The sequence below is a fragment of the Ochotona curzoniae genome, unplaced genomic scaffold (assembly GCF_017591425.1).
Source record: "Ochotona curzoniae isolate NIBS_2020 unplaced genomic scaffold, NIBS_Ocur_1.0 patch4, whole genome shotgun sequence".
In the NCBI taxonomy this organism is placed as follows: Eukaryota; Metazoa; Chordata; class Mammalia; order Lagomorpha; family Ochotonidae; genus Ochotona; species Ochotona curzoniae.
In genome coordinates, this window is record NW_024466972.1 from 703,237 (window position 1) to 730,108 (window position 26,872).

Genomic DNA, 26,872 nt, shown 5'->3' on the forward strand with positions numbered 1-26,872 from the left:
ACAAGGCCAAGTCTGATTCATTCCCAACTCCTGGCACATGGAAGCTTCTCAGTAAATATGTCTGGAATAAAGGAAAGAGTGGGTGAATTAATGTTTTTAAATATTGGGTCATGTTTGTCATTTGCCTGCTCAGAAACTTCTCTTGAGATGGGCTACTTCTAAGACAGGTAGGCTGGCGTGAAAGGACATCGTTTTGATGATTCCTAAGAAGAAAATGAAAATGAGTTACCCGGGGACACAGTTGAGAGCAGGGGCTGCAAACTCAAATCTCTCAGGCTTGGGTGAGTGACAAAAATGAGCTTGTGACTATATGTAAGCCACAATGAGTGGTAGGCACTATCACAATGTGTAGACCCTGCTCCAGCCAAACAGATTAACCTGCTCCAGCTGACTGTGGCCAAGTAGCAATGAGGACAGAAGAGCTAGAAATCTTCTAAGAAGAAAATGGGAAGTTTGTATATCAATGACAGTTATGTTCGACGGTAATCATTTGAAACATTCTAAATGAAATAGGATTATTAAAGGAGGTCTTGGTAGGGACACAATCTAGGTTCACAGATGCTCAGTGGGATTAGGGACCCAGGCTCCTTCTAATTTGTGGTTTAACTGGCATGATGTCTGGTATGAATGGAACAAGATCTGGCTTCCCAAACTCCTGCAGGAATTTGAGTCCTGTTATGTTAACAGTTGATGAAGTAGCACGGAGTCTCGGTGTAATCATGGCACCTGCAGTGGGCCTGGGGCTTATCCTCAGAAGGCAGTTCTCAGCAGGTTGGTGAAACAAACTTGCTGTACTTCTTAATGTCTCTCAGGGTCTCTCTGGGCTTCTGTGATTTCCTCAGCACATTCCCTTCATGGTTAGCCTCTACCAGCTAGACTACTGGGGCTGTCTGATGTTAAACTTTGAACCCCCAAATTACAAACTGAAATAAACCTTTCCCTTCCCAAGAAGCCTCACTCAGGTATCAGCTGATCAATGTAGCTACCATTGCCAAGTTAATTCATGGATCAATGGACTAATGTCGCTCCAGCTGTTTCCTCCTCATTCAGAGGAGCGAAGACAACAAAAAGAAAGATCCAGACTACTGTCTTACAAAGAGCCTTCCAGGAAGCTTCCAGGTATCACTTCTATTTCATTTCTTTGGCCAGAACTTAGTCCTTAGCTAGTCATAGCTACAAGGGAGGCTGGGCAATACACTTTTTATTCTTAATGGATATGCACCTAGCTTTAGAAGAAACCAAGTTCTAAATGAGGGGTCCTCTGTTAGAGCTGGCTTTCCATTTGAAATTCCAAATATTTACACCACGACAAAGCATGCCTGTTATCTGGATTCAGGAATGTGTTCAGGTAGCCTGGGAAGTGGAAGTGGGGTGTGAATGTGGGCAGTGGGGGAGGCAGAACAATCCACCTGTGACCAGCAGTGGGGCCCTGGCACTAATGAGGATGTCTGAGGCTTCCCTCCAAGGAATACAATTTCCATCTCCTCTAATTGTGACCCTCATCAAGTATGCCCTCCCACTCATGCCAGGCAACCCTCTGGAAGCACAAGCAATCCTGGGCCGGACCCAATCACCAGCTCTTCCCAATCACCTAAATCACTGTGTTTGGCTTGCACTGAGCCCAGTTTCAGGCTTGGTGGCAAATCCTTCCCAAGTCACTGAGTCTTCCAATCATGTTAGGGTCTCTTGTGGAAGGCACCATACTATGATGCAAAAAGTCCTGGATTCACGAGCAGACTTGAAATTAGTGGACCATCACTCACCAGTTCAACGACCTGTTACCTGCATAGTGGGGCCAACAGCATTCTCCTTACTTACTCCATAGGCTTTTTTGAAAGAGTGACAGGGATCACTTTTTTATTTATTCTTTTTGCTAAAATAATAATAATAATAAAGTCTAAACAGCTCTACACACAAATGCAGGGCTCCAGTAAAGACTTTCTGTAACCACCCGTATGTTTGAAATTAACAATTTTATTGACACAAACTTTGCAATGGAAAAGATTTTCCTAATAGAATAACAAGAATCCATGCCTGTCTCATACACACATGAAGAAATTGCCAGATGAATTTCTAGTAACACAATTTAACCCCTGGTCACTATCTCAGATAGATCAAGATAATTTTGGGGACAGCTTCTTCAAATGTCTTTCATTACCATCTCCCTGGAGGTGAGAAAGCTGTTTCTGGATCAGCAGAGGCACCTTCTCAAGCTGGTAAATTCCAAATAATATGCAGCAGGAAAGCAAGGTGAAAACAAAGTGTTAAGGAGAAGCTCGGCTTAGCCCATGGCTCACAGAACACTGACTGGTGAAAGAATGCTTTACACAGAGCAAAACACATATATGCCTTGGGAGAACAAGCCCTTGAACTGGCAGGACCATTGCCAACCTTTAGAGTTGGGGACTCCTGCTGAGTAATGCCATTAGGACTTAGGAGTCACAGCTTTTGCTTGAAAAGAATGAGAGTTACAAATTGTTTTAGAATGTTAAGTCCTTAAAAGCCCTTTCTCAAGGAAGCAAAGCAATGGATAATCAGGAAAACTGTGGTTGCGGGTATGGTGAAGGCTTGTACAAAGATGATAAGAACACCCAGATCTGCCATTTAGTACACACCTGCCCTTCATATGAAAGTCAGACACTACTGCAGAGTAATTCACAACACACATTGCATCTTGGTGTCTATGTCAGTAGCCTCTTGTTAAGCCCACTGGTAGATTCAGAATATATGGTCATGACAAGCCAGAGCACAACTCACTCAGTATATGTACATTAACTGGCATAGGCTTAGCACTGAATATGTAATGAATTAAGTATACAATCCATTAACAGAAGGAAGGCAGGAGGGAAGGAAGGAAGGAGGGAGGGGAAAAAGGAAGGAAGGAAGACTTGGGACAACAGTAAAGAATGATTCAAAGGAAAAGAGGGAGGAGCAAAGGAAGGAAAGTAGGAGGAAGGGAGGGTGGGAGCAGGGAGGAAAGAAGATACTACCCTCTTGTGTTTGAGGAATAGCAGAGTTAGCAGATACAGGATTGAGTAACTGAATTTTCTAAAAAAAAAAAAAAAAAAGATATTTATTTATTTTTATTGGAAGTTAGACCTAGAGAGAGGAGAGACAGAAAGATCCTCCATCCACTGATTTACTCCCCAAGCAGCCACAATGGCTGGAGCTGAGCTGATCCAAAGCCAGGAGCCAGGAGCTTCTTCCCTGTCTCCCATGCTAGTACAGGACCCCAAGGCTTTGGGCTGTCCTCTACTACTCTCCCAGGCCACAAGCAGGGAGCTGGGTGGGAAGTGGGGCAGCTGGAGCACGAACCAGCAACCACATGGGATCTTAGTGCATGCAAAATGAAGACTTTAGCCTACTGAGGTCAGTTTTCAGGACTCTAATGTAACACACACCAAAGTTGGAATCTGGTACAACTTTAGTCCTATCTTTCCCAGTCCCAGATGTTGTTAACAATTCTTGAATAGTCATGCTACTTTACTATGGAAGAAAATACTTCCAACTGAACATACTTAAAGAAATTCTAGACAGTTACCTCTACCAAAGCATCACTTTGCTGTGTCAACTACACAGTGTACATCAGTCTAATGTCAGTGTGAATACACATCAACCAGGCATTAGCTCTCTAAAGTAGTTCCTTTGCAAATACCAAAACACCATAGTCCTGGGCCAGAAGACAAGATTTGTGTGCTGCCACAGGTTCCTAGACTAGCTCTTGTGAGCAGCATCCTGTGCTGGATGAATAATTCCAAGTGACCCTCAACTGGAAAAACTACTGGAGAAACTACTAAGAAGACAAGCAAAGAGAACAAGGGAGCTAGGAGATATGCAATGTCTGGCTAAGCCCTGAGGGGTGCCCCAGGTCAGATGGACAGTCACCTTACACGACGTGATGCCACCAACTGATAGAATGGGTTGGTGCCATCAGAGGAACAGGTGTGACAGCATCACAGAGAATTCTCAAGGACACCACATGGGCCTTGCTTGGTAGAGTCAGGGTGTGAGATGTGGGGCCTGATCTGTCTGATTTCGAGCTAAGGAAATGAAGAGTAGTGGGGAGTTGTCCTGTTTCCTTATTTCCCATCAATCTGGGTGTATAGTTGGAGGAAAGCCAGCTTTTAGGTGAACATGGTAATGTTTTGTGACGGTGACTCTGAACAAGAAGGAACAAAAGGATAAGGGGTAAGCTTGCCTGAAACTATGCACTCCCACAGCCAAAAAGATCTTGGTAACAATGGGCAACTCTGTCATCCGAGAGATCCACTGCTTTCCTGTTTCACAAACTTGGACTCCAGCGCACCACATTATACCACTCCCAGCAACAGGAGTCGTAAAGAGGCACACTGAATGGCACATTTACCATTTATTAACAAAGGTGAGGACTGCCAACGTGATCATGTGCTTAACAAGGGGCTCAGTCAGGCGCTTGCTGTGGGGTCCGTCAGTCTCACAAGGCCTTTATGTCAGCAAGTGGCCCCCACTTCTTCCAGTCTCTTGGACAGACACCAGCATCACAAAGGTCACCCAAGAAGTCCATCCACGCTTGAGTTTGGATGTTTGGCTAGTTGACGCAGTTCTTTGTGATTCTTTTACTCCTGTCCACCTGCCGGATGCTGTCTGTAACGTTGATGGTGACTTCTTTTGCAGACATTCGTTTAGTATCTCGTTTAGCCTGTTCAAAAGTTTAAAACACTGAATTGAGTGACTTGAAACCATCCAGAGCCTTTGAATTTGCATTTATTCCTTGAGATTCTTACACACAAACACACACAAAAAGGGAGCCACAGAAGACATGCACATCAGCACTGCAGAGGTTTTCCTGTTGGAGCCTCGGTACCAACCCAGCTGGGCAGGCAGAAGACATGTTTGGGAAAACCTCGTGGAATGAGTTAGCAAAGATCAAAGAGCAACAGGAAAACCTTCACAATGGGCCTATAACAGAGTGGGTAAGTAGTTGAGCTTTGGAGTCAGACAGACTTGGGTTCAAACTTAATTTCTCCATGAGTAAGTTTTTTCTAGCTACTCTAACCTTTAGTTTCCTAACCTACAAAATGGGGAACACAATATTACCTACCAGATAAAGTTTTTGTGAGTAACAAAGAAGGTAACGAATATAAGATACTTAGCATGATATTTGTCACCAAATACAAATAAGAAAAAAATTAGAGCTTTAAAAGTGTGATAGATGGGGGCCAGTGTGATGGCATATCAGGCTGACCAGCATCTTATATAGGGATGGTTCAAGTCCCAGCTGCTTCACTTTCAATCCAGCTCTCTGTTTATGGACTGGGAAAGTAGTGCAGCTCAAGTCTTTGGGCCCCTGCACCCATGTGGGAGACCCATAAGAAGCTCCTGGCTCCTGCCTTTGGACTGGCCCAGCTCTGGCTGTTACAGCCATTTGGGGAATGAGCCAGCAGATGGAAAACCTCTCTCTGTCTCTCCTCCCTCTGTAAAATCTCCCTTTCAACTAAAAATACATAAATCTTTTTAAAAAAAGGGTGTGTGTATGTGGAATTTTGGCACAGTCGTTAATTGCTTAGGGCACCTGGGCCCTATACCAGATGCCTGGCTTTGAGTTCTGACTCCACTCTCAATTGCAGCTTCTTGCTGGTACTCACCCTGGAAGGCAGCGGGATTGGCTCAATACTTAAGTGTCTGAAAACCAATGGGAAACCTGGATGGAGTTAAGAGCTTCTAACTTTGGACCAGTCCAGTCCTCGTTCCTGTGGCCATTCAGATCTCTCTCTCCTTTTTTTGTGTTTCTAATAAACAGCAATAAGAAAAATTTAAAGTACAAATTCAAGATAAGGATAAGGCCAATGAAAAAGTCCAGTATTAAGATGAAATTCTAAAGCACCATCTAAAATATAGATGCTCCGGCAAAACATACCTAGTACCCCATCCAATATCCCCAAAGAGAAAGTAACTTTAGCTATTGGGTTGGGGCTGTTGCACCTCAGCCTCCATGCTTACAACAAGCATGGGGGGAGTTTCTGCCAGCGAGTGGGAACAGCGATGTGCTGCCCAGGTCTTGTTCCAGGAAAGACCTACAGCCTGTCTGCAGGGAGCATGTCTGCAAACAGACTTTACAAGTCCCTGTAGCAGTGACTTCACCTGCAGTGAGTCACCTCACTCCAAGTTGTGCCCTTTCTAGGGGACTCCACGTTGGAGTGAATGGAGGAGTGGAAAGGGCTGGCTATTTGGGACCAAAGCATGCTCTGCCTTGGTGACTCATTTAGTTCTAAGGTACTCCCCAGGGCACAGTGAGCAGAGGCTACTATCATCCTGCATTGTGGATATCTGCTTCTCCCTCAGGCCACCCCTGCCTCCTTCTCTCCCTTCCCCATGTGTGCACCTCAAGTGTACTTCTTTTTTTCTTTTCTTTTTTTTTTTTTTATTATTTTTTATTGGAAAGGCGGATATACAGAGAGGAGAGAGAGAGAGGAAGATCTTCCGTCCGATGATTCACTCCCCAAGTGAGCTGCAACGGCCGATGCTATGCTGATCCGAAGCCAGGAGCCTCTTCCAGGTCTCCCACGCGGGTGCAGGGTCCCAAAGCTTTGGGCCGTCCTCGACTGCTTTCCCAGGCCACAGGCAGGGAGCTGGATGGGAAGCGGGGCTGCCAGGATTAGAATAGGCGCCCATATGGGATCCCGGGTGTGCAAGGCGAGGACCTTAACCACTGTGCCACCGCGCCGGGCCCTCAAGTGTACTTCTTAATGGACATCCTGTTTAATGATATCCCAAGAGCTGCTTCCTAGAAAACACAGTCTCTGGGTCTGTGGGAGTCTCTCACCGGGTATGAGCAGCTCCCTGCGCCGGGTGTGAGTCCAGTGCCAATAGATGCATGTGTTTCATGCAACACGGCCCCGCACCCAAGCCAACTGTATCATCTGTACTGCATCCAGAGAAATGGTGGACTCTTTGTTCCACTGGCTATCTTTCCTAGCAAGTGATATGTAGGTTTCTAACAAGTCAACATTTAACAATGCCAAGTACTGGAGCAGCCACTGGTGTTGCCAGTCTCCAATTTGCCTTTATGTGGCTGTGCATTTGTCCTCCCCCGCCCCTCTGTCCCAAGCTGCTGGCAGTGCTGTCAGCTGGCTACTTACAGCATTGTCCTCCTGGGAGTTGGCCTCATCTGACTGCACCCAGCACACTCCCACACATTAGAATGCCAAAGAAGTTAAGCTCCAACTCCTCTAAAAGGTCTAGAGCCAGGAATTTCCGCTGGATCTCCTATGTGGGTGCAGGGACCCAAGAACTTGAGCCATCCTTTTCTGCTTTCCCAGGTCATAAGCAGGGAGCTGGACTTGAAGTGGAGCAGCCAGAACTAGAATCAGCACCCACATGGGATGCTGAGGCTAGCGGGTGGAGGAGTCGCCTGTTAAGCCACCAGGCTGATCCCAAGAACAATTTCATTTCTCTGTGTTTAGCCATATCCGTTCCTTTCCTTTTATGCTCCCAGTGCCCAGCACAGTTTTCAGAGACAGGAAGCTCTGAATTTAACTTTGGTTGAATAAATGAGTGAGCAACCTCAGAGCCTTAGGACAACATCCTCTTACTCTGACAACTGGTCGTGCACAGTAACTAGGGTTCAGTTGTTCTGTTAGGTTCTCAGAGCCTGAACCAACATCAGAGTGAGCAGAAATTTGTGTGGGTTTATTTTTGCCCAAAAGCAGAGAACTCACAAAATGACAAAGCAATTGACAAATTGAACACCTCTTGGTATTTACCTGTAACTCCTCCTGTTACACACACACACACACACACACAAATATACAAATACACACAGCAAAGAGAAAGGCAACAATTCTATCCTAAAGAAATGTGCACTGATTAGATCAACCCCATCTGATTTCCAATTCTGGTGTTATTACAGAAAAGCTGTGGAAACTGGGACATGGAATACAGACACAGAGGCTGTTTTTGAAACGAGCCAAGTTGAATGGCAGCATTTCTTTCAAACTCGTGGGAAGTGAGAGTTTTCCAGAATGGAAATGTAAACTTTCTGAACTCTGAAAGTGTTTTTCTTTAGAAGAGGTTATTGGCAAGATTTCACAAAAGGTTATTAAAGTTTACCCACAGAAAATGCGTTGCTCACTAGTCCTGCCTGCATTTCCAGGCTCAAAAGAAGAAAATCTAAGTAAAAATCCAGTAGTTCAGTAATTCTTCATTTCTGAGCCCAAGTCAAAAGTTACAAAAGAGCCATTCTTAGAAGAACCTCAAAATGACTGTGATTGTAACTGTACTTACAATGGGAAAACTTTTAAATTTTGTTTACTATTTGAGGGATGGAGAGGGAAGAGGGAGGGAGGGACAGGAAAAGGGAGTGAGAGAGAACATACAAGACAGCACTGTCTTCTATAGGTTCATTCCCCAAACAGCTAAAACAGACCAAAGACAACAGCTGGTCTCCCATGTGACTCCTGGGATCTGCATTGACAGGAAGTTGGAGTTAGGAGCCCAAACCAAGAATTGAACATAGGGGGGCCAGTGCTTGTGGTGCAGCAGGTAAAGCTGCCTGCAGCACTGGCACACCATTTGGGCGCTGGTTCAAGTCCCAGCTGTCCCACTTCTGATCAGGCTCCCTGCTCATGTGTGACGCCTGGAAAAAGCTCCTAGCTCAAAGATTCTGACCCAGCTCTATTGTGGCCTTTTATGGGAGTTATCCAGTGAATGGAAGATCGATCTCTCTCTCTCTCTCTCTCTCTCTCTCTTTGTGTGTGTGTGTGTAACCCTGCCTTTCAAATACATAAATAAATAACTATTTTAAAACACACACACACTAGAGCACAGGCACACTGATATGAGAGGCAGGCTAAATGACTAGTCCAAGGCTAGTCATCAAGCCTGAATTGTCATCACAAACTTGCAGGAAATAAATGCTTCGAGCACAGCTCTGGGACCACAGATAACTGGATTGAGCACCTTGCTTTGCCACCCATGGGCTATAATAAGCAATGCCTGCTAGATTCAGTTCCTGACCCTGGAAAATGGGGAAATAATATTGTTTCTTAAGTTCTTTCAGAATTGAGTGCATTGCTTAACGCTGGTAAGTTGGTGAACATCTCTCTGTTCGCTGCAGACAAATCTATTTTCAAAAGTCCTACATACCTAAAAGCTCCTTAGGCCCTAGCAAAATAGGAAGATTACTCAGCCCTGTTACACCCATTACACATCTATTTCATTTGCAAAATGGTGGTTGTCAGTCAAACATTTCAAATGGGAAATCTTATTTTCCTAAAACTATTGCTATGACCTGTAACTAGCAGACCGGACAAGAGAAATCACAGACATCTAATGGGTATGCTTTTGCCTGAATAGTACACTGGACTCCTTTATTCCTGTCACAAGACCAGAAACTTCCAAGCCAAACACTATGGCCCTGTATCACGTTCAGCAAATGAAACCAAGAGAACAACAGCATGTTTTCTTGGAAATGTTTTAGGAGAGAGGAACTTTCGAGTCTGAAGCATCAACTGAAAAAGACCCATCTTTTGTCCTTTGAGCAGCTGTGAGGACACACAGGAGGCCAGTAGTAGCTGCAGGCCCCTTACAACTTAGAAACATTCCATAGGCTAATAAGAGGTGGGGGGTGGGTTGAGGAGGAGATCAGAAAGACAACTACAATGTCAGGTATTTTCTCCAGAAATTTTGAGAAGTCCGTTGCTTTGCCCAAACAGCTTATTAGACACAAAAGACAATTGTACTATTTCATCCCTCCTGACACTTCATACCATGTAGGTTTTTCCTCCCCCAAGATTTGGTTTCAGCCAACCAAAGCTTTTTCTTTTTCATCCCTCCCCCTTTTTTAATAACAGGAAAAGAGAATGTATCCCTATGATAATTACTGGCTTAAAGACAAAACACAACTCGGGTTCCCAACGCCATGATGAGATAAAGCCATGGGCTCCTTCTTTGCGGATGTCTGCTGCTAATTTAACCTTTCTTCTACTGCCAGTACTCTTGTTTTATCACCACCAACCCACTTCACTTGCTCCCACGTCGTTTTGTTACAGCTGTTCCATTCTTCCCTTGCCTCCTGTTAATTTCTGCAGGTTTAGTGCCCTGTGAATTGTAGATTGGAGTCCTCTTGATAGTGCCTCTTTAATTAGAAGTAATTTATTGGCTGTCATCTCTCAAGAAGAACCAGATTGGCTGTGATAGCTTCTTGGCAGTCTCCAACCAGATGGACTTGTTTCCCTTGGGTGCTCAGATGCCAACAATCTAGTTCATTCCCTGCGGAGGTAGGGACAGCTTGGCTCCTCCCAGGAGACCAGGACTGAGGTAGGACTGTAGCTAAATCTGCTTACTTTCTCTCCAGATGGAAATGAGAAATGTTTTTGGCACTGCTTGAACTCTAAGAATATATCTGTACTCAACCTGGGATGATGCGAACCTTCTCAAAGTTTTTCACAGACAACAAAGAAAAACCAGGATGACTAGGCTCATGGATCTCAGACACCAATTTTTTTTTTTGCATAACTATTATTTTACAACTGTAAAAGCAACATATAATCACAACCAACAGACGCAAGCTAGTGGAGGTGAACACACTGACAGTATCATTTGGCTCCTCACTCTGGGTCTTCCCTAGCAATAACCACAGCTAATAATTTTCCAGCACAGCACAGCAGGAACTTTCTAAGTACATATAAGCTTTGGATGCTGCTATTCGTTGCTTTTCTCTCTTCCTATACTCTTTTCTTCCTTCCTGGCTTGTAGCCACAGTTAAAATTATGTATTTGCTTTCCTGTTTATTTATTTTTTTCTTTCTCAGCAGATTATGAACTTCAGGAAGGTAGAGAAAGTCTGTTTTGTTCACAGTGGTAGCCTTATAATCTCAGTGTCTGTTACATGTTAGACAGACAATTAATACCTTCATTAAGAATACACACATGAAAGTAACTCTTCAGAGAGAAAGAAAGCTAGAGAAAAATCCCTGGGAGCAAGGTCTGTTTGCATTTCCCTGCCAGAATGTTCTACAACTGTCCTCTGGGATTTCAATTACGTGCATAATCAATTGTTCCTTGCACCATCCCTGGGAGACAGGTGGGAATGTTACTGTATTCACTTTCCCACTGAGGCAACTGAAGTCACTCAGGCTAATGCAATTTGCCCAAGGCCAATGTCAATATAGGTGCTGAGTCAAGCTGAAGACCGGTGGCCCCAGGTCCCACATCCAGTCTCTCACAATCAGGTTCTTTCCCATTATGCTTCAGGCATCAGGAAGGATGAACATGGGGTCTAGAGGCAGACAGACCTGGGTTTGAATTCCAACACAGCCCAATCACCACTCTTCGGAACACGCTATCCAATACTGACTTTCTAAGCTTCTGCTTCCCCACGTGGGGCATGACACTACTCCCCCTTCAGGGCTGTGCGAGCTATAGTGTGTCTGGTACAGAACAGGTCTTCCAAAATATTAGTTTTCTGCATCTCTCCTTCCCAAAATATTAAAGACTAGAGCTTTGTCAATTGCAATTTAAGACATCTGGATTCTTTTTAGAAGTGTCTCTTTGAAAAGGAGCTAGATAATAACAAGTGTCTAGTGGTTCCCAGATTCCATTAATTTATTTGCTTCTGCTTCATGAATTTTTATGGCATTAATGCAAGGTCAGTCAGGGAACTTCTGATCTCAACAGCTCCACCAAGAGGGCCAGCTGGATCTCAGAAGGCAGGGATCAGAGCATCCTTCACACAAAACTATGATGAATTCCTCCAAGCCTGCAGCAAAGCCTGTGTGGACCACAGTGCATGCCCAGCTCTCACTCAGACTGGCTTGGCCTAAGGGTTTTCACTGAGTGCCAAAAGGAGCTATTGCTTTCCAACTTGAACCTCAGAGGGAAGATCAAACACAGGGAAGGCAGCAGAACCTGCTTTAGAAAAGCAGTGAGGCTACTTCAGAGTAGTCATCAAGTGATGGCGGGTGAGTGCAGCAGGGATGGGTGGGGTAGAACCCATGGGAAACCTTCTCTAATCTGAGTGAGTTACAAGGCTGTCTCACTCAATCAGCATGTAGTCACTGAGCATCTATCTACTCGGTGCAAAACCCTTAAGTAGCTCAGGGAGTCTGGACAAGAATGTAAAGACAAAATAAGATCTGTGTCTGGACAGCTTCTGCTCGAACTGGTTGTACTGCAGATCCTACTTGAACACTGAGTCTTAGAGACCTCTACAAAGGGAGACTCCAATACTAAGGAATGCATCCCCAGAGTGCGAATCCCTTCCTTTCTCTCAGGTGTGAGCTAGTGATTGCCCAAAAGTGCCCTGACAATTTGCCCTTTCTTTGGCTTTCTGCAATGGTTCCTTTGGTTCTCTCTATCCCTTTAATATCCTACTTCTGTTTTTCCAGCAGAGATCCCTATTTACTTCCCAAGCTTATCCCTGACATATCTCACATTCCTGTTGTCCAGGAAAAATTCTGGGGGACTCAAATCTTCTTTTTTCCGGATACAGTCTCTTTGGGGTTTCATTCTTCCTTCTTGGATTATTGACTAGACACTGGGAGTTGGGACAGAGTGAGGGAGGGGATGCGGCAGAAGAGGCAAATTCCTCTGCCAAGCCTCAGTCCAGGCATCAGGAAATTCCCCCAGCATGGGCTGCTTTCTTGGCCAAGGACAGTAAAAGCACTGGGAAACAGGCAGCTGCTGGAAACCTGAAGGTATCTTGGAAGGCCAGCTGCATGTTCAAAGTCTACAAAGGGCTGTATCCACAAACACACTGCTTCTGCAGCTGAAGCCTTAGTGGATGGTTTGTATTGTGTGTGTGTTGAGGGGTGGTAGAGGGCAGCAGGAGGTTGCACCAAAGTTTCAGGGGGATGGTGTGACAAAGACGGCTTACAATGTTAGGGAGTTAGTATTTGGAAGCAGCCCAGAGTGCAATTCATGAGCACAGGAAGACAAGAGGCTACAGGACAGTCACTTGTGCTGTTGGTAGGAGCTGGAGATGCAGCCCAGGATGTGTCTGACCCTCCAGGGTCAAAAGGTATCAAGGACAGAGGACACTGAGGCGCCACCAGGAAAGAGCACCTCACTGAGACTGTTCCAAGTTCAAGGAGGAGGTGGGGTTTGAGAGGAGGTGTAGGGAGGAAGGTCTCGGGATGTGGGATACTCTGACTCATGGTCATTAGTAATGTGAGCTGCTCCCATAACCTTTAGGCAGCTATGCTACCATGGGGCTAGCATTGGTGGTCCATAGAGCAGTTGTGGCCATCAGCAACTTTCACAGCATCATTCACAGTCTATATTGGCTTCAATTATTTTTTCTCTGCCAAATGACACCATATCCTCATCCCATGGCAGTTGCTTCAGAGCAGACACCATGCCTGCTGTGGTCACACCTGGATGGCTGGCACTGACTGGAACATTGCCTGGCATCTGGACAGCCCTCCATGGATACTTGATGAATGAATCTTAAGAGCAGTTACAGGAATAGAGCAGGACCTCTTCCAGCTCTAACCAGTATTGCTTTAACACACAAATGGAAATTAGAGTGGGAAAATGGCCGTGGCCTTATGGAGGAGGATGGGTGCTTCATCAAAGGGGTCTTTTGGAAAAAGAAAGGTTTTGTTTTTTTGTTTGTTTGTTTTACATTGAAATTTTTTTTCTTTTTTTTAAGATTTACTTTATTTTTATTGGAAAGGCAAATATACAGAGAGGAGAGACAGAGAGGAAGATCTTCCATCCGATGATTCACTCCTCCCGGGCCACAGGCAGGGAGCTGGATGGGAAGCGGGGCCCATATGGGATCCCAGGCATGCAAGGCGAGGACCTTAACCACTGCGCCATCGCGCCGGGCCCATAAAAGGAAAGGTTTTTAAAACCAACCACCACAACAACAACAACAAAAATCAGCCTGGCAGCCTAGTGACACACAAGGGGACACTGTGAAATATGAATACACATGATCCTTGATTCAGGACAGAGTCTTGCCTTGCCCTGCTAGCCCATTGTAAAGTGAAACCTATAAATCAAAAATGCACTTAATATACCTAACCTATGAGCATGCGAGCTTAGCAGCCTAGTCTATGGTATGATAATGGTGGCTTCTGCTTTTAATCCTGAGGCTGTCCAGGCCTGCTGCCACTTCCCAGAGTCACGAGAGAAGAGCCTACCATGTACCATTAGCCAGGGCAAACCCCAAATCCAAAGTTTGAAATTGCTTCTATTGAATACATATTGCTTTCACACCATTGTTAAGCTGCACAATTATAACTTGGAGTACCACCAACAGGTCATATTGGGGATGCAAAGGAAGACCAAAGGGAACCAAAGTGGATGCTATCTGAGTCAGATACTGAGTATGCTCAATGCTTTTGCCCAGAGCCTAAGAGATAAACTAGGAATAGACAGCACATCAAAGGCCAGGGAGGGACCAGGAAGAAAAGTTATTTCTTTGGGGGTGATCTTAGGCAGTTGAGAGCCTGCCTGGGTGTTGATATCAGACAGCTGTGCCCCAGCAAGCTTGAATCAGAGGTAAATGTCTTTGTAAGCAGACACCTAAGACAGAGAAACGTGTGCCTTAGCCTTTGGGGGACTGGGTCTGGGACTACTGAGGGCCCTAAACATGAAGATCACTGATGAACTTGAGCAAGTGTCTGAACACTTCAAACTAAAGCTGTCGGCTCCCTGATCTTACTTCAGGAATGGTTGCAACCTGGCCATTGTTCACTGAATTACGACAACAGAAGCTGCCTGGACTGTTACTGACAAGCATCATCTGCCTCTAGTTGTGTTGGTCAGGAATGTGTGGCCATCACTCCCCTGCCACAGTGCCCATGGCTGCTGGGGCCTTGTGGGGACTGCCTCGACCTAGCTCCACTTTAACAGCCACATAGGTATGCAGAAAGTACAAGATGCTTGGAATTTAAAAAATATGTTTATCTTGGTGCAAAAAAAAATTTCTTTGGGAGGATGGGCATTGTAGTATACCAAGTTGAGTCACTGTTTTACATGGAATACAGATACCATTATTCCATGCTAGAGTGTCAATCTAGGTCCCAGTTACTCCTTATTTCTGATCTACCTCCTGTTAATGTGCCTGGGAGGCAGCAGATGATGTCCCAAGCACTTGGGTCCCTACCACCTACGTAGGAGACATGAAAGGAGTTCCTGGCTCCTGGCTCCTGGCTCCTGGCTCTAGCCTGGTCAAGCCCTGAATTTTTCAGACATTTGGGAAATGAGCCAGTAGATGAAAGATTTCTCTGTCTCTCTATCTGTCTGTCTGTCTGTCTCTCTCCCTTTCAAATAAAATAAATAAAAAGAAAACTAAAATCCATGCAAAGTTTTTTCATAATACATATTTTCAGGAATTTTAGGAACTTTTAGAAAATCCCTTGTAGACATGCATTTTAAAACTTTTTTGTACAAAAATAAACTCATTTAAAAATTTGCTTCTTTTTATTGGAAAAGTAGAGCTACAGAGATAAACAGAGAGAGAGAGAGATCTTCCATCTACTGGTTCACTCCCCAAATGTCCACAATGGCCAGAACTGGGCCATTCTGAAACTGGGAGCCAGGATTTTCCTCGGAGTCTCCCATGTGGGTGCAGGGCCTCAATGCCTTGGGTCATTCTCCACCACTTTTCCAGACCATTAGCATGGAGCTGTATCAGAAGTGCAGCATCCAGGACTCAAACCAGAGTATTTATAGGCTGTTGGAACCAACAGCAGAAGTTTAGCCTGCTATGTCACTATGCCAACCCCTCAAATAAACTCATCCTTAATATCACTTTGCATGGACTTTCTGAAGTACCTTGGATGCATGTGTGTGTGGTACTGGGGAGTGTTTTCTTTAGCTATAGCCGAATCTCAATTCTTAGCTATAAACTGGAGACAACAGTGGCAACATTTGAAAGTTATTGTGACAGTTAAGTGATATAATATAACACAGTGCTTAGCCTCTTGGGTTGCAGCAGAGGCCATCTAGTACCTTGGCAGAGGAAGGAGGGAATAACAAATTGGACAACCCTCCTGGCCAAACTTTGACAGCAAGTACCTGGGTGAGTGTATACTCTAAGTTAGACCTTGGAAGGATTTCCTCAACCTTGGAGCACGAAATCAACAGCGTCTCAGGACTATCTAAACCACTTAAACAGTACCATTGGAACACGCTCCACATCGGGGACCCTGGGATGACATGAAGTGGCCATTCCCCATCTCTGGGTACTGATGTGGTTGGGCTGCTGGGAGGGGCTCTCTCCCCTTCTTTCCTCCCTTCCCCTAGATACAGCAAGAAAAAAATTGGAAGCAATTATATCATTCACTTTCCCCCATTTCTTGACCCTCCTCACCTTAATTAATGGCCCATATGGGTATGTATCCTTCTCAACTATGTAAACATCATCAAAAATAAAATAAATTTCCTAAAAACCAAAATTTTTAAAAATCCACACAAATAGTTACTATGATAAACCTAGGGAAGACTAAGCACAATGTGCTGATTTTTAAATATTTGTTAAATGAACAATTCCTTCTTTTTCCAAAAATTTACTTGAATGGCAGAGATTCAGAAACAGGTAGAGATCTTCCACCCACTGGTTCAACACCCTCAAAAGTCCACAAAAAGCAAAGCCAGGCCAGACTAAAGTTAGAAGCTTAGAACTCAATCCAGGTCTCCCCCATGGGTAGTAGGACCCCAGGTACCTGGGCCAGCACCTGCTGCCTCAGAAGGTGTTTATCAACAGGAAGCTGGAAGCAGAAGCAAAATCAGGTTTCAAACTCAAGCACTTTGATACAGCATGTGGGTATCCCAAATGGCATCTTATCCACATGCCAAATGCCCACCAGTGATTTTTAAATTCTTGTATTCTAACCACAGAACACATCCTCTGCTGACTGGAGTATAAAGTGGTACCATCACTTTGGAAAGTGATGGAAAAAATCAAATACACCCCTATCCTGAGCCCTGGCAATTCCACTCCTAGTTATATACCCCTCCCCTCAAAAAAATGGATGCCTCCCAAAAGGTATGGTGCAAATGTTAATTGCTCTGTTGTACACAATGGCCCAAACTGGAAAGGATCCAAAATGTCCATCAAGTAGAATGACAGTACACTATACATGACAATGAAAACAAAATATTTCAGCTCACAACAACATGGATGATTTGCACAAGGATTATGTTAAGCAAAAGAAGCCAGACACAAAATCTGCACTTAAGCAAACACACTTTCTGTACAAGGTCAATAGCAAAGTCCCATTCCTGCTGATTCAGCAAAACGCCCTGCAGCAACCTCCACCCTCCCACTCTCCGGTTCCTGGTAGATTCTGTTGTTCAACCTTACCTCTCCAGTTCGAAGGCCATTCTGCTTCTGGGGCTGAGGGCCTGAGCCAAGGCTCTGGGGATTTGGGCACTGGGTCCCACAGCTCATCTTCTTCTCTGGATTGGATATTCCACCTGGTGCTGAAGATCGGGGTACACCATTGGAGGGCAGGCCATCTTCCAGCGCACCTGCAGGAGGGAAGCAGAGGGTGGCACTGGAGCCTTGCACTTGGTGCTTATTGCAAACAAGTCCAGAATTGTGGAGGAAAAGACAGAGAAATTCAGCATCATCAGAAACCCCACCGCACAGAGCTCTCCTTTTCTACTAGAACGTGTGTGCTTTTTCATAAACATGAAATTTTAAAAATAATTTTGTAACCTGACAGGTTTGCTTAATCATACATGGAGTGTCTGTCTGTGCCATCAAATGTTTCACCATACTACTTTCTACGCGTGTTTGTCAGTTTGTGGATGCATCCCATCGACCTAACCAACCTCCTTTGGTTGGATATCTGTCTGCACCTCTTAATAGTGAATGGCATGCAGTGAAAGCTTAATTCATAATTACTTCCTTGGGACAAATTCCTAGAAGTGAAGTTGCTGGCAGGAAGGTTGTGGAGAGATCTTTGCATAGTTGCACCTCAAAGCGTGGGGCTGCATGTGTTTCCCTTGTAACAAACACTAAGAAATGATAGAGAAAAATTTCTAATTAACCAGTCATGCCGAAAAGCAACAGGAGGGCTACACTACACTGAGGAATTCACAGGGATGACAAGTATCTATCTGGAAAGAGGAAATGCAACCCACGAAGCATAAGCAAGGATGCTGAGTGGGAAGCATGAAGCCGACAGAGGCCCTGCAACTGCCACAGGGAGGTCAGAAGTGGCCAGGTGCAGCTGCCATTCTACTCTCCACATGCTGGAGACCAGACTGCAATGACAGAAAAGTCTGTTAAGGGAACTGACTCAGAGAGGGGTGGTGCGCTTAAGGGCATGGGACATCAGAGAGAAAGAGAAAACCCAGGGAAGAAGACCATGCGGCTCCCTGGAAACAATGCCGAGAACTAGGCCAAGAGCTTCCTCCCCTCTCTGCCCTCGCATGGGCTCTTCAAGAGCTGCAGCTGACAATTCCAGCAGGAAGCTTCGGATCTGAAACCTAGCAGAAAAAGCAGGATATGAAAGAGTTGGGCAGCTGCAGCCCTAACATAGGGATACATTGAACTGCAGAAGGTGGGCATGCCAAAAGGAAAGGTAGCTAATAAGAAAAGCAAAAAAGAAAGAAAAAAATTTTAAATAAACATGACAGATCAAAAAATAAAGATTTATTTAGACACATATTGGAATTAATCCTGACTATTAAGATGGAAGCAGCAAACCTCAACAGAAAAGCTATGTAGCAAGGTGGCTAAAGAGCAGTTGAGTGAGTTGGAGAGGGGAATTAAGGAATTCTCCTGGAGGACAGCTCCAAGGAGCAGTGGGATAATGAACAACACAGTAGGAAACTCACATGATAGAAGTCCAGCAACCTTGATGTAATAGGAGTTTTAAGAAGCAAGGGCAGAGAAAGAAGATTGAGGGGGCCAAAGAGTAGCAGAAGCAGTAGGTCAGGAATTCTCAGAACTGAGGAGAGACAAGAAATACCAGTCTAAAATCCCTGCGAGGCCCTTGACAAGATAAAAAAAAATGGAAACCAAAATGTACAGTTCTTGGTGACATTTCAGAATATCAGCAATAACAGGAACATTCCCAGAAGGAGAACGATGCCAGTCTCTCATCAGCAACCCTTAGAACCACATCACCACGACTTCAAAGACTTCATAGTCTTGCAATGTATTCCCAGATTCACCTCCATCAATCTTTCTCCCTGTTGTCTTTTGGCCAACAGAACAGGAAGGAGTAACACTCCCTAAATCCTCACCAATGGGGAGTATTCTCTTTTTCTGTTTTTCATCTTTGCTGATTTAATAAACAAAATAAAGGATCTCATTGCTTGAGTTCATGCGTTTTGATTTAGTACAGATATTATATTACTAACTGCTTATTAAATAATGGTATAGCTTTTTATAATTATTGAATCATCTACCTTTCCTTTTGGGTCTTTGCCTTGGTTTGCTTTTAACCAGACTTGAAACAAAGCAGATCCTCTCCTTGGGCATTGAGCAATGAGCTGCCATGAGGCAGGTATCAGAGATCCGGTGTACTTAATACTCCAAGGGTGGGGAGAAGGATTGGCTGAGCAGGCCTGATAAGGCTGCAGTTCCCACACAGTTAGGACAGCAGAGTCCATAGGACACACATATCTCTGTGTCACCTGCACTGCCATATGCTAAAAGGCTATTAAGATCTAGAAATCAAAGTTTAGGGGCTGACACTGTGGTATAGCATATTAAGCTACTATCTGCAATGCTGGCATCCCATATGGGTGCCAGTTCAACTTCCACCTGGCTTTAAATTCAGCTCCCTGCTAGTGCTCCTGGGAAAACAGAGGAAGGGTTCTTGGGTTCCTGCACTCATGTAGGAAACTTGGAAGAAGTTCTGGGCTCCTAACTTCAGCCTGACATAGCTCTGACATTGGAAGTGAACCAGTGGATGGAAAATCTTTTTTTTTTTCTCTCTCTCTCTCCTTCACCTTTCAAGTAATAATAATAAAAACTTAAAGAAATTAAAACTTAATACATTGAAAATCACAATAGAAAATACCTGGTCCACAGCTTCTTAACTAGCAGGTCCCCCCCATTCCAGATGCCAGAGAACTGGATGCCTTCTCTTCTTATCCTTTGTGGTCTCCTTCTTCCACCAGCCACAGTCTACCTCCCCTTTCTTCCCATCCCCTCTCTATCCTGTTCCAAAAGAGGTCAGCATTGCACAGGCATGAGTACCCCAGCACAAGGGTCAAATCTCTAACTCCCTCTTCCCTGCAAGTAATTGCTTCTTGGCCATCTCTTGGACCTAAGAGAGTGCACACTTGCAGTATGGATCAGGAGATGAACCCCATAAAGACTCTGGAAGCAGGCTTGAAGTGAACCGGATTAGGGTCCCAGCAGCTGCAAAAGAGCTTGGTGTTATTAATTAGCCATGGAATAAGTGTTAAAACTGTGTGCAAGCATTCAGAAATTTCTGTGCAACTTGACATTGCTGAACATCCAAGCTTGAACTTGTTGGATTGGACAAGGTATAAGGTTATCTCAGGTGCTATCAAATTCATGTGCTATGTCACAAGTGGTATTACAGTACAGTTATACATTTGTCTGTTCTGGATTTCAGGATGGCAGTTGGAGGGGAAGGAACCAGTCCTAAGGGAGGGTTAGGAACTTTGGTAGGGATCCCAACGGTCCCTGGATAACTTGTCTGTAGGGGAAGGGTGTAGCTAATCGGGTGAGAAGGGCAGCTGTTCCTCTTAGCTAAGCCAACAGTGGAACTGCCTTCAGTACTTGGGGCTGGGAAGTGGGACTCAAGGCTGGCCAGTACTGCCTTTGCCATTCACTACAGTGTACCAGACTTGGGTTGAACATGGGTGAGAGGCCCCCACCACTATAGTTTGGATGTTGAAGGTTCATTAAAGGCCCAGGTGCTAGAATGTTGGTCTCCAAGTGGCACTGTTTGGAGCTGGTAGAACATTTAGGAGGTGGCTCCTGGTGCAGGGTCCTTAGGTCATCAGTTGTGTAGCCTTGGAAGGTGCTTCTCATGTGACCTCTTATTGCCAAAGTCCAAATTTGGGCCCCTCTACTCTCTCTCTTCTTCTTGGCTCAGTATGTGATCTTTCCTCTCCGCTAGCTCTGTCACCTGCCACAGGCACCTGGACTTTTAACTTCCCAAACTGTGAGCTAAATAAACTTCTCTTTTCTTGGTAAGTAACTTGCCTCCAGGTTTTTGAGGCAGTGATGTAAAACTAAGGAGTGTGCCTACTGAGTCATCCATTAAATGCACCCAGATCATTTTGGATATTCTCAAACCTCTCTTTGTCCAGAGAGACAAAGGTTGATCACTGAGACAACTTTAGATCCTCACCAGCCCAGAGACAGACAGCACCAGATGACATGGGATTAGGAAGTGCCACTAACTAGTCTTTCTCCACAATGCCTTCACTTTCCCTCAGTGCGCAGCCTCAAAAATCCTTCTCCTTTGCTCTGTGATGTCCCTAAACCTGCACTTCCCTTGTGAAAGATGCTGTATGAGTTGGAGTTCTCAACCCCATCGTTGGATTTACTCATTCTCCGGGGATCTCCCAATTCTGTGTGAAATATACATATCTGTTAATTTTTCTCTTATTTTGTCTTTCCTTATAGGGAGTCCATCCCAGCTGGGAATTAAGGATGCAGGGAAAGATTAATTAGTGACTGGCCAGACCCTGCCACTCTGCTCTCACTCTTCCCCGAACTGCAGCAGTTGCTGGCTTCTAATGACTCACCCAGCCCCCTTCTCCTGATGCTGGCCACTTGTATCAGCATCAGCCGATGGCCAATGGCAAAGATCATCAGAAAGTGTGTGTGTGTGTGTGATAATACAGGGTTAATAGTCTTTTGCCTCTGAGCAATCCCTGCTCCTTAATTCTAAAGCACCCCATGGGATCAGGCTGAGACTTTGACTTACCCTGAAACCTTGTCACTGGTCAGTTCCTGCTCCCACCCCTTCCTGCTTCCTTTGCACTCTTCCTTACATGGGTCTCCTGCCAGGAATCCCTGGTGCCAAATTCCCATCTCGGGCTCTGTTTCCAGTAGAATGAACTCAAGACAGAATCTGCACCCTGCTTGCTGGATTTCTTCTGCCCCTCCAGACTTCTCTTCCTGTTCTATCCCCCAGGAGACAGATCAGTTTGTACATTGCAAAAAGCTGTTTTCCCAGGAGTTTCTAGCTGGGTTGGCCAATTGGAGGCAATAGTGAGTGAAGTGCTGGGTTGAGATGAGGTCTTTATTCCCCTAGCTCCTCCCCTACAAGTTGTCCTCTATACACTTCTACAGCAGAAGAGGTTACAGAACCAAGAAAAGCCCAAGACATTATGCAGCTGGAAGTTTCTTGATGACTCCAGCTTAGGGAAGAAGGGGTGACAGAAGAGAGGGATCCACTTTGGGGAGTTCAGAAACTGTGTCAGAGCTCTTAACTGCCAGTGACAGAAATTGGCTGGTAAGTGAAAGCAGAAAAGGGATTCATGGAGGCAGTCTGGGGGGCTGACAGAATTTGTGGGCAGGCTGAGACACAGAGAACACCCAGACCTGCAGAATGCTCTTATGAAAGCTGCAGTGTCAGACCCTGGGTTCCAACTTGATGTCCACACCCAAGCACATAGTAAACCTGGAAAGTCAGAATAATTACACTTAATTCCTTCAAGAAATTGAAATTTAAATCAGGCTCTGTTTTCAAAGCCATGGTACTAACAAATATTTCCTTCCAAGAAAAACACCCAGGTAAACAAGGCTCAAATTTTAGTTAGAATGAGACCACCCAGAATGTTAAAATGTGGATCCCTATGCCCACTACGCCAGAACTTCCCATTCAGTGGGGTCCCAGGAATAAAAACTGCAACAAGTTTCCCCACACTGACACTGGAGATGTAGAGGTGTGCCTATAGTATACAAATATAGATATGTACAAACCTAGCTCTACCTCCATCCATCAATCAATCATTTAAATGTTGGGCATAGAGCAACATCCATGCTAGTTTTGAGTTGCACACAGAATGCTTGTTATGGTTTGAATGTGTCCTCCAGGAGTTCATGTGCTGAATCCCCATTGGGAGGTATTGAGAGTGTAGATTTAATCCAACTATGGTGCTTAGAGGTGGGGCCTTGGGACGTAAGATTTGATAAGATCATTAGACTGGAACCCAGTGATTCAATACTGGTGGCTTCATAAGAGGGAAAAAAAACCCAGAAGGAATACACACACATACATGCATACACACACACACCCATGTGTGTACATGTGGATGTTCCCTGTCTCTTGTCATGCGATGTCCTGTGTCACCCTTGGCATCTTATCAACCAAAACAACCATTACAGTCCCTTGATCTTGGACCATGAGCCAAAATAAACCTTTCTTCTTTACAAAGTGACCTGGCCTCAGATAGGTCATTATAATAATAGAAACAGGACTAATACAATGTTTATATATTTTCACAGGAACTTCTGGAACAGTATACTAAGAGACATCTGTGTGCCCCTAGAGAATGTCTTTTATTAACACTCCTCAAAATTTTCTTTGCATCCCAATGAAAAGCCAAATCATGGACTGCCTGAAAATAGAAAAGAAGCTCTGCCCAAAGCTTGCTGATGAACTGCAACCACTGACTTCTTGCCAGCACTCCTTGCTAATTTAGAACTGCAACTGCGCAGGCGAGCAGAGTACAGGTATTAATAATGGCAGTAGGAAGCCATATGGAGAGCAGACCAAGGGGCAGGTCCTCCTTAACCCAAGCACCTGGCTTTTCTTAGTGAAGGTGACCATGGAGTCTTGGCCAAAGTCATCAGAAACCACCTCTAGAGCACTCCTCTCAATGACAAGAAACCAAACTATTCGATATTAGCCCTGTATTTGGGGGCACATGTTCTAGTCAAGTAAATTCAAATTTTGATTTGCCAAATGCTGTCTGAGTTCAGATCTGATCACATGGTTGATGACAATTCTGTCTGAACTGAGGTTACAAATTAAATAAAAATGATTACTCACCCACTGAGAATTTGTCTCTTCATCTTTTAAAATTCATGAGCACAGAAAGGTGTCTGTCATTTCTTTAATCATATGAATAATTTGTCTAGCACATACCCTGTAGACTATGAACGTGACCTTTGCATGCTTATTTTTAATCATTTTAGAAAATAGGAAGTAACCTTTACATTTATGCTAAGTGGATTTTTAGACAAAATTCAACGAGGAAAGAATAACTTTTCAAAAATTGTTCTGAGAAACGTGAACATGTAAAAGAATGAAGTGGAATGCAATCTTGACTTAAGAAAATAAGGCTGCAGCAGCGTTGGACTTGGGCGAGACTGACTAGTGTGTGCTTGTGCGACTCTTAACAACTGCAGTCACATTAACAAGGAGGCAGCTGTTCCCATGATGGACCACCAGCCTGGCAGCTGTGCTCTTGGCCCAATAAGTTCTTTTAAAAAGGTATTTGTGTCCATTTCAATTAGAAGGATTCAATCAAAGTGTTTTAATTTTTCAAATGTTAGGAAAAAATTAAAGCAAGCCATCAACTCTCTAGCATCTCTTGGATATTAAACCTAACTCTATGCTACAATTTGGGCATATGAAACATTTACCTACCCAAACCCTTTATTCTTCTAAAATTTAATCAGGAGCTTGTAGCTTATTAAACAATTACTCAAACACAGAGCCATGCAGAATTAAATCATAATGCATAATTGCTTAGCCATTAGAATATTAAGAGCTGGGATATCTGGCAATATTAAATGTTCAAAGAGCGTTCTCTCCCATATTGCCGGTAGGAATACAAATACAACTATTTGTTCAGGCAATTGGCAGAATCTAATCAAGTTTGAAATGGGCACACCATTATGACTCAGCAATCTCAGTCCTTGGTATCCATACAGACTCCTCACCATCACACAAGCAGGCGTGTTGAGGATGTTCTTTATACTGCCAACCTGGGGGAAATGCACTCAGCCCACACATTCAGCAGCTGGATAACTACTAAACCAACTACGGCTTGCCTGGTCTATGAAACTCCATACAACCACTTAAAAATATGCAGCAGACTTAGAAAGATGGAAGCTGATTGTATAATGATTATAGACATGTACAGCATAGAGTACAAGTACATAGACAAACGACAGTTTTTATGCTGAAAACAACATTATATCTTAGGTTGTTATTGTTCTTTCTTTTAAAACAAAGTACATATATGCACACACGTGATATATATACATATATATATATAGTGTGTGTGTGTGCACATACCCTGCAAGGCTCTTAGTGGGCTCTCCTGCCCCTTGTGGCCTTATAGCTTCATTCTCTGTCATCTGCACTCCAGTCTTACAGGACATCCAAGTCACCCACTGCCTTTATGATGGAGTCCCAGCTATTCAGACGTTCTGCCTTAGGCCTTGCTAATTCTCCATGTGACCTCTTAGGAGGGGCCCTCTCACTGTAGGCCTCATTTTTCAGAGTTCTCGTGAGCTTCTTGAAGACCTGTTGCATCTCTGTGAAACCTCTCTCCACTTCCCCCAGTCTTTTAAAAGCATGGGTTGAAGAACCCAGGGAATTAACCCGGTGGGGAGGAAGTCATTAACAGGATTGATTTCATTGGGCTTGTGGGGAGAAGGGATGGAAGCAGCCACAGAGCCCTATAAGGCAGAAAAGGAGAGAGATCTGGGGAAATCTCTACCTGCGTTAGAAGAAAGTTCAAAAGTAAAATGATTTCAAAGAGGTGTTGTTGTGCCATCAAAATAAAACGCCTTAGAAATTTCTTTTGTGATATTTTTTCTTATAGGATGGATTAGGATTGTAGTTCCTTTTGTTCTTCACTGTCCCATCTCTGAATGTGGACTCCACTTATGACAGGATCTCTGGGGTTCTGGGCGTCTGTGAGTTCATTCTGAAACTCATGTTCATTGGACATGCATCATCGGTGGCAGGCTTGCAGTGGGGCATGCTTTTGGAGCTGGGCATGCCTGGGTTCAACTACCAGCTTCACCCCTTGAAAACTCTACTATCCTCCCCTAAACTGCCGGGTTGAGCCCTGGCTGCTCGACTTCCTACCCAGTTCTGCATACAGCCTGGGAAAGCAGCAGAAATGGCTCACTGTACCCCATGGGTAACCTGGAGGAAGCTATTGACTCCTGGCCCCAGAACAGCCCAAATCTAGTTATTGTGGCCATTTAGAGGATGAACCAGCAGATGGAAGATCTCTCTCTGTTTCTCTCTCTGTCTCTCTCTCTGTCTCTTCCTCTCTTGGTAACTCTGCCTTTCAAATTAAAAAATTTAAAATAGGAAATTTTAAAATACATATTATAAATAAAAAAGTCTTAAGTTCCATACTACATGCAGCGTCTACTTCTGCAAGTGCGTATTATCACACCCATTTTAGCCCCGAGGATACAGTGGCTCAGAGAGCCCAAGAACTTGCTCAAAAACAAGCCACCAGGCCAGTGGTAGAGCCAGGATGGAAAGCCCAGCTCTGTGTGATTTCAGTGTCTTGCATCTCACTTCCATCTACTTAGCAGCACAAGGCTTCGCTATTATGATCTCCATTTCTTTGGCTACAAACTAAGAATTGTGTTACCTACATCAAAGATCATTGATCAAAGAGGAAAGAAAGGAGGTGAGCTGGCACAAAGGGTGAATTTCACAACTTCACACCCTCAGGTACAACAACATGTTGAATTCAGGGCAAAGATGGGGCACTTAGTGGGTGGAAGAATGGAGAAAAGGGGTTGGGACGGGAGAAGACCAGCCCTGCCAAGTTCACCACTCTGCCCCGATCCAGTCAAGCTGTAGCAAGCCCAAAACTGAGACTAGAGATGAAGGGGGTTGGGATGCCAATCAGGAAGTCTGACACCGAACTGGAGATGCAGAATGGCAGTGTAGCAAGCTGTCACCTCAAGGTGTGTCACATGCAGTTACAGGGCTGAGGGAAATAAC

General features: G+C 44.5%; 1 protein-coding gene across 1 annotated transcript in view; it reads right to left on the reverse strand.

Moving 5' to 3' along the window:
- Positions 1–4,350: 4,350 nt before the first annotated feature.
- Positions 4,351–26,872, reverse strand: part of LOC121167601 (brain and acute leukemia cytoplasmic protein) — a 50,411-nt gene continuing 27,889 nt past the window's right edge. Inside the window, exons 2-3 of the mRNA XM_040997104.1 lie at positions 17,296–17,462; positions 4,351–4,678 (exon numbers count right to left, since the gene is read on the reverse strand). Of these exons, the coding sequence (XP_040853038.1) occupies positions 4,568–4,678; positions 17,296–17,462 (278 nt within the window). The 3' untranslated portion in view covers positions 4,351–4,567. The remainder of the gene's footprint in view (positions 4,679–17,295; positions 17,463–26,872) is intronic.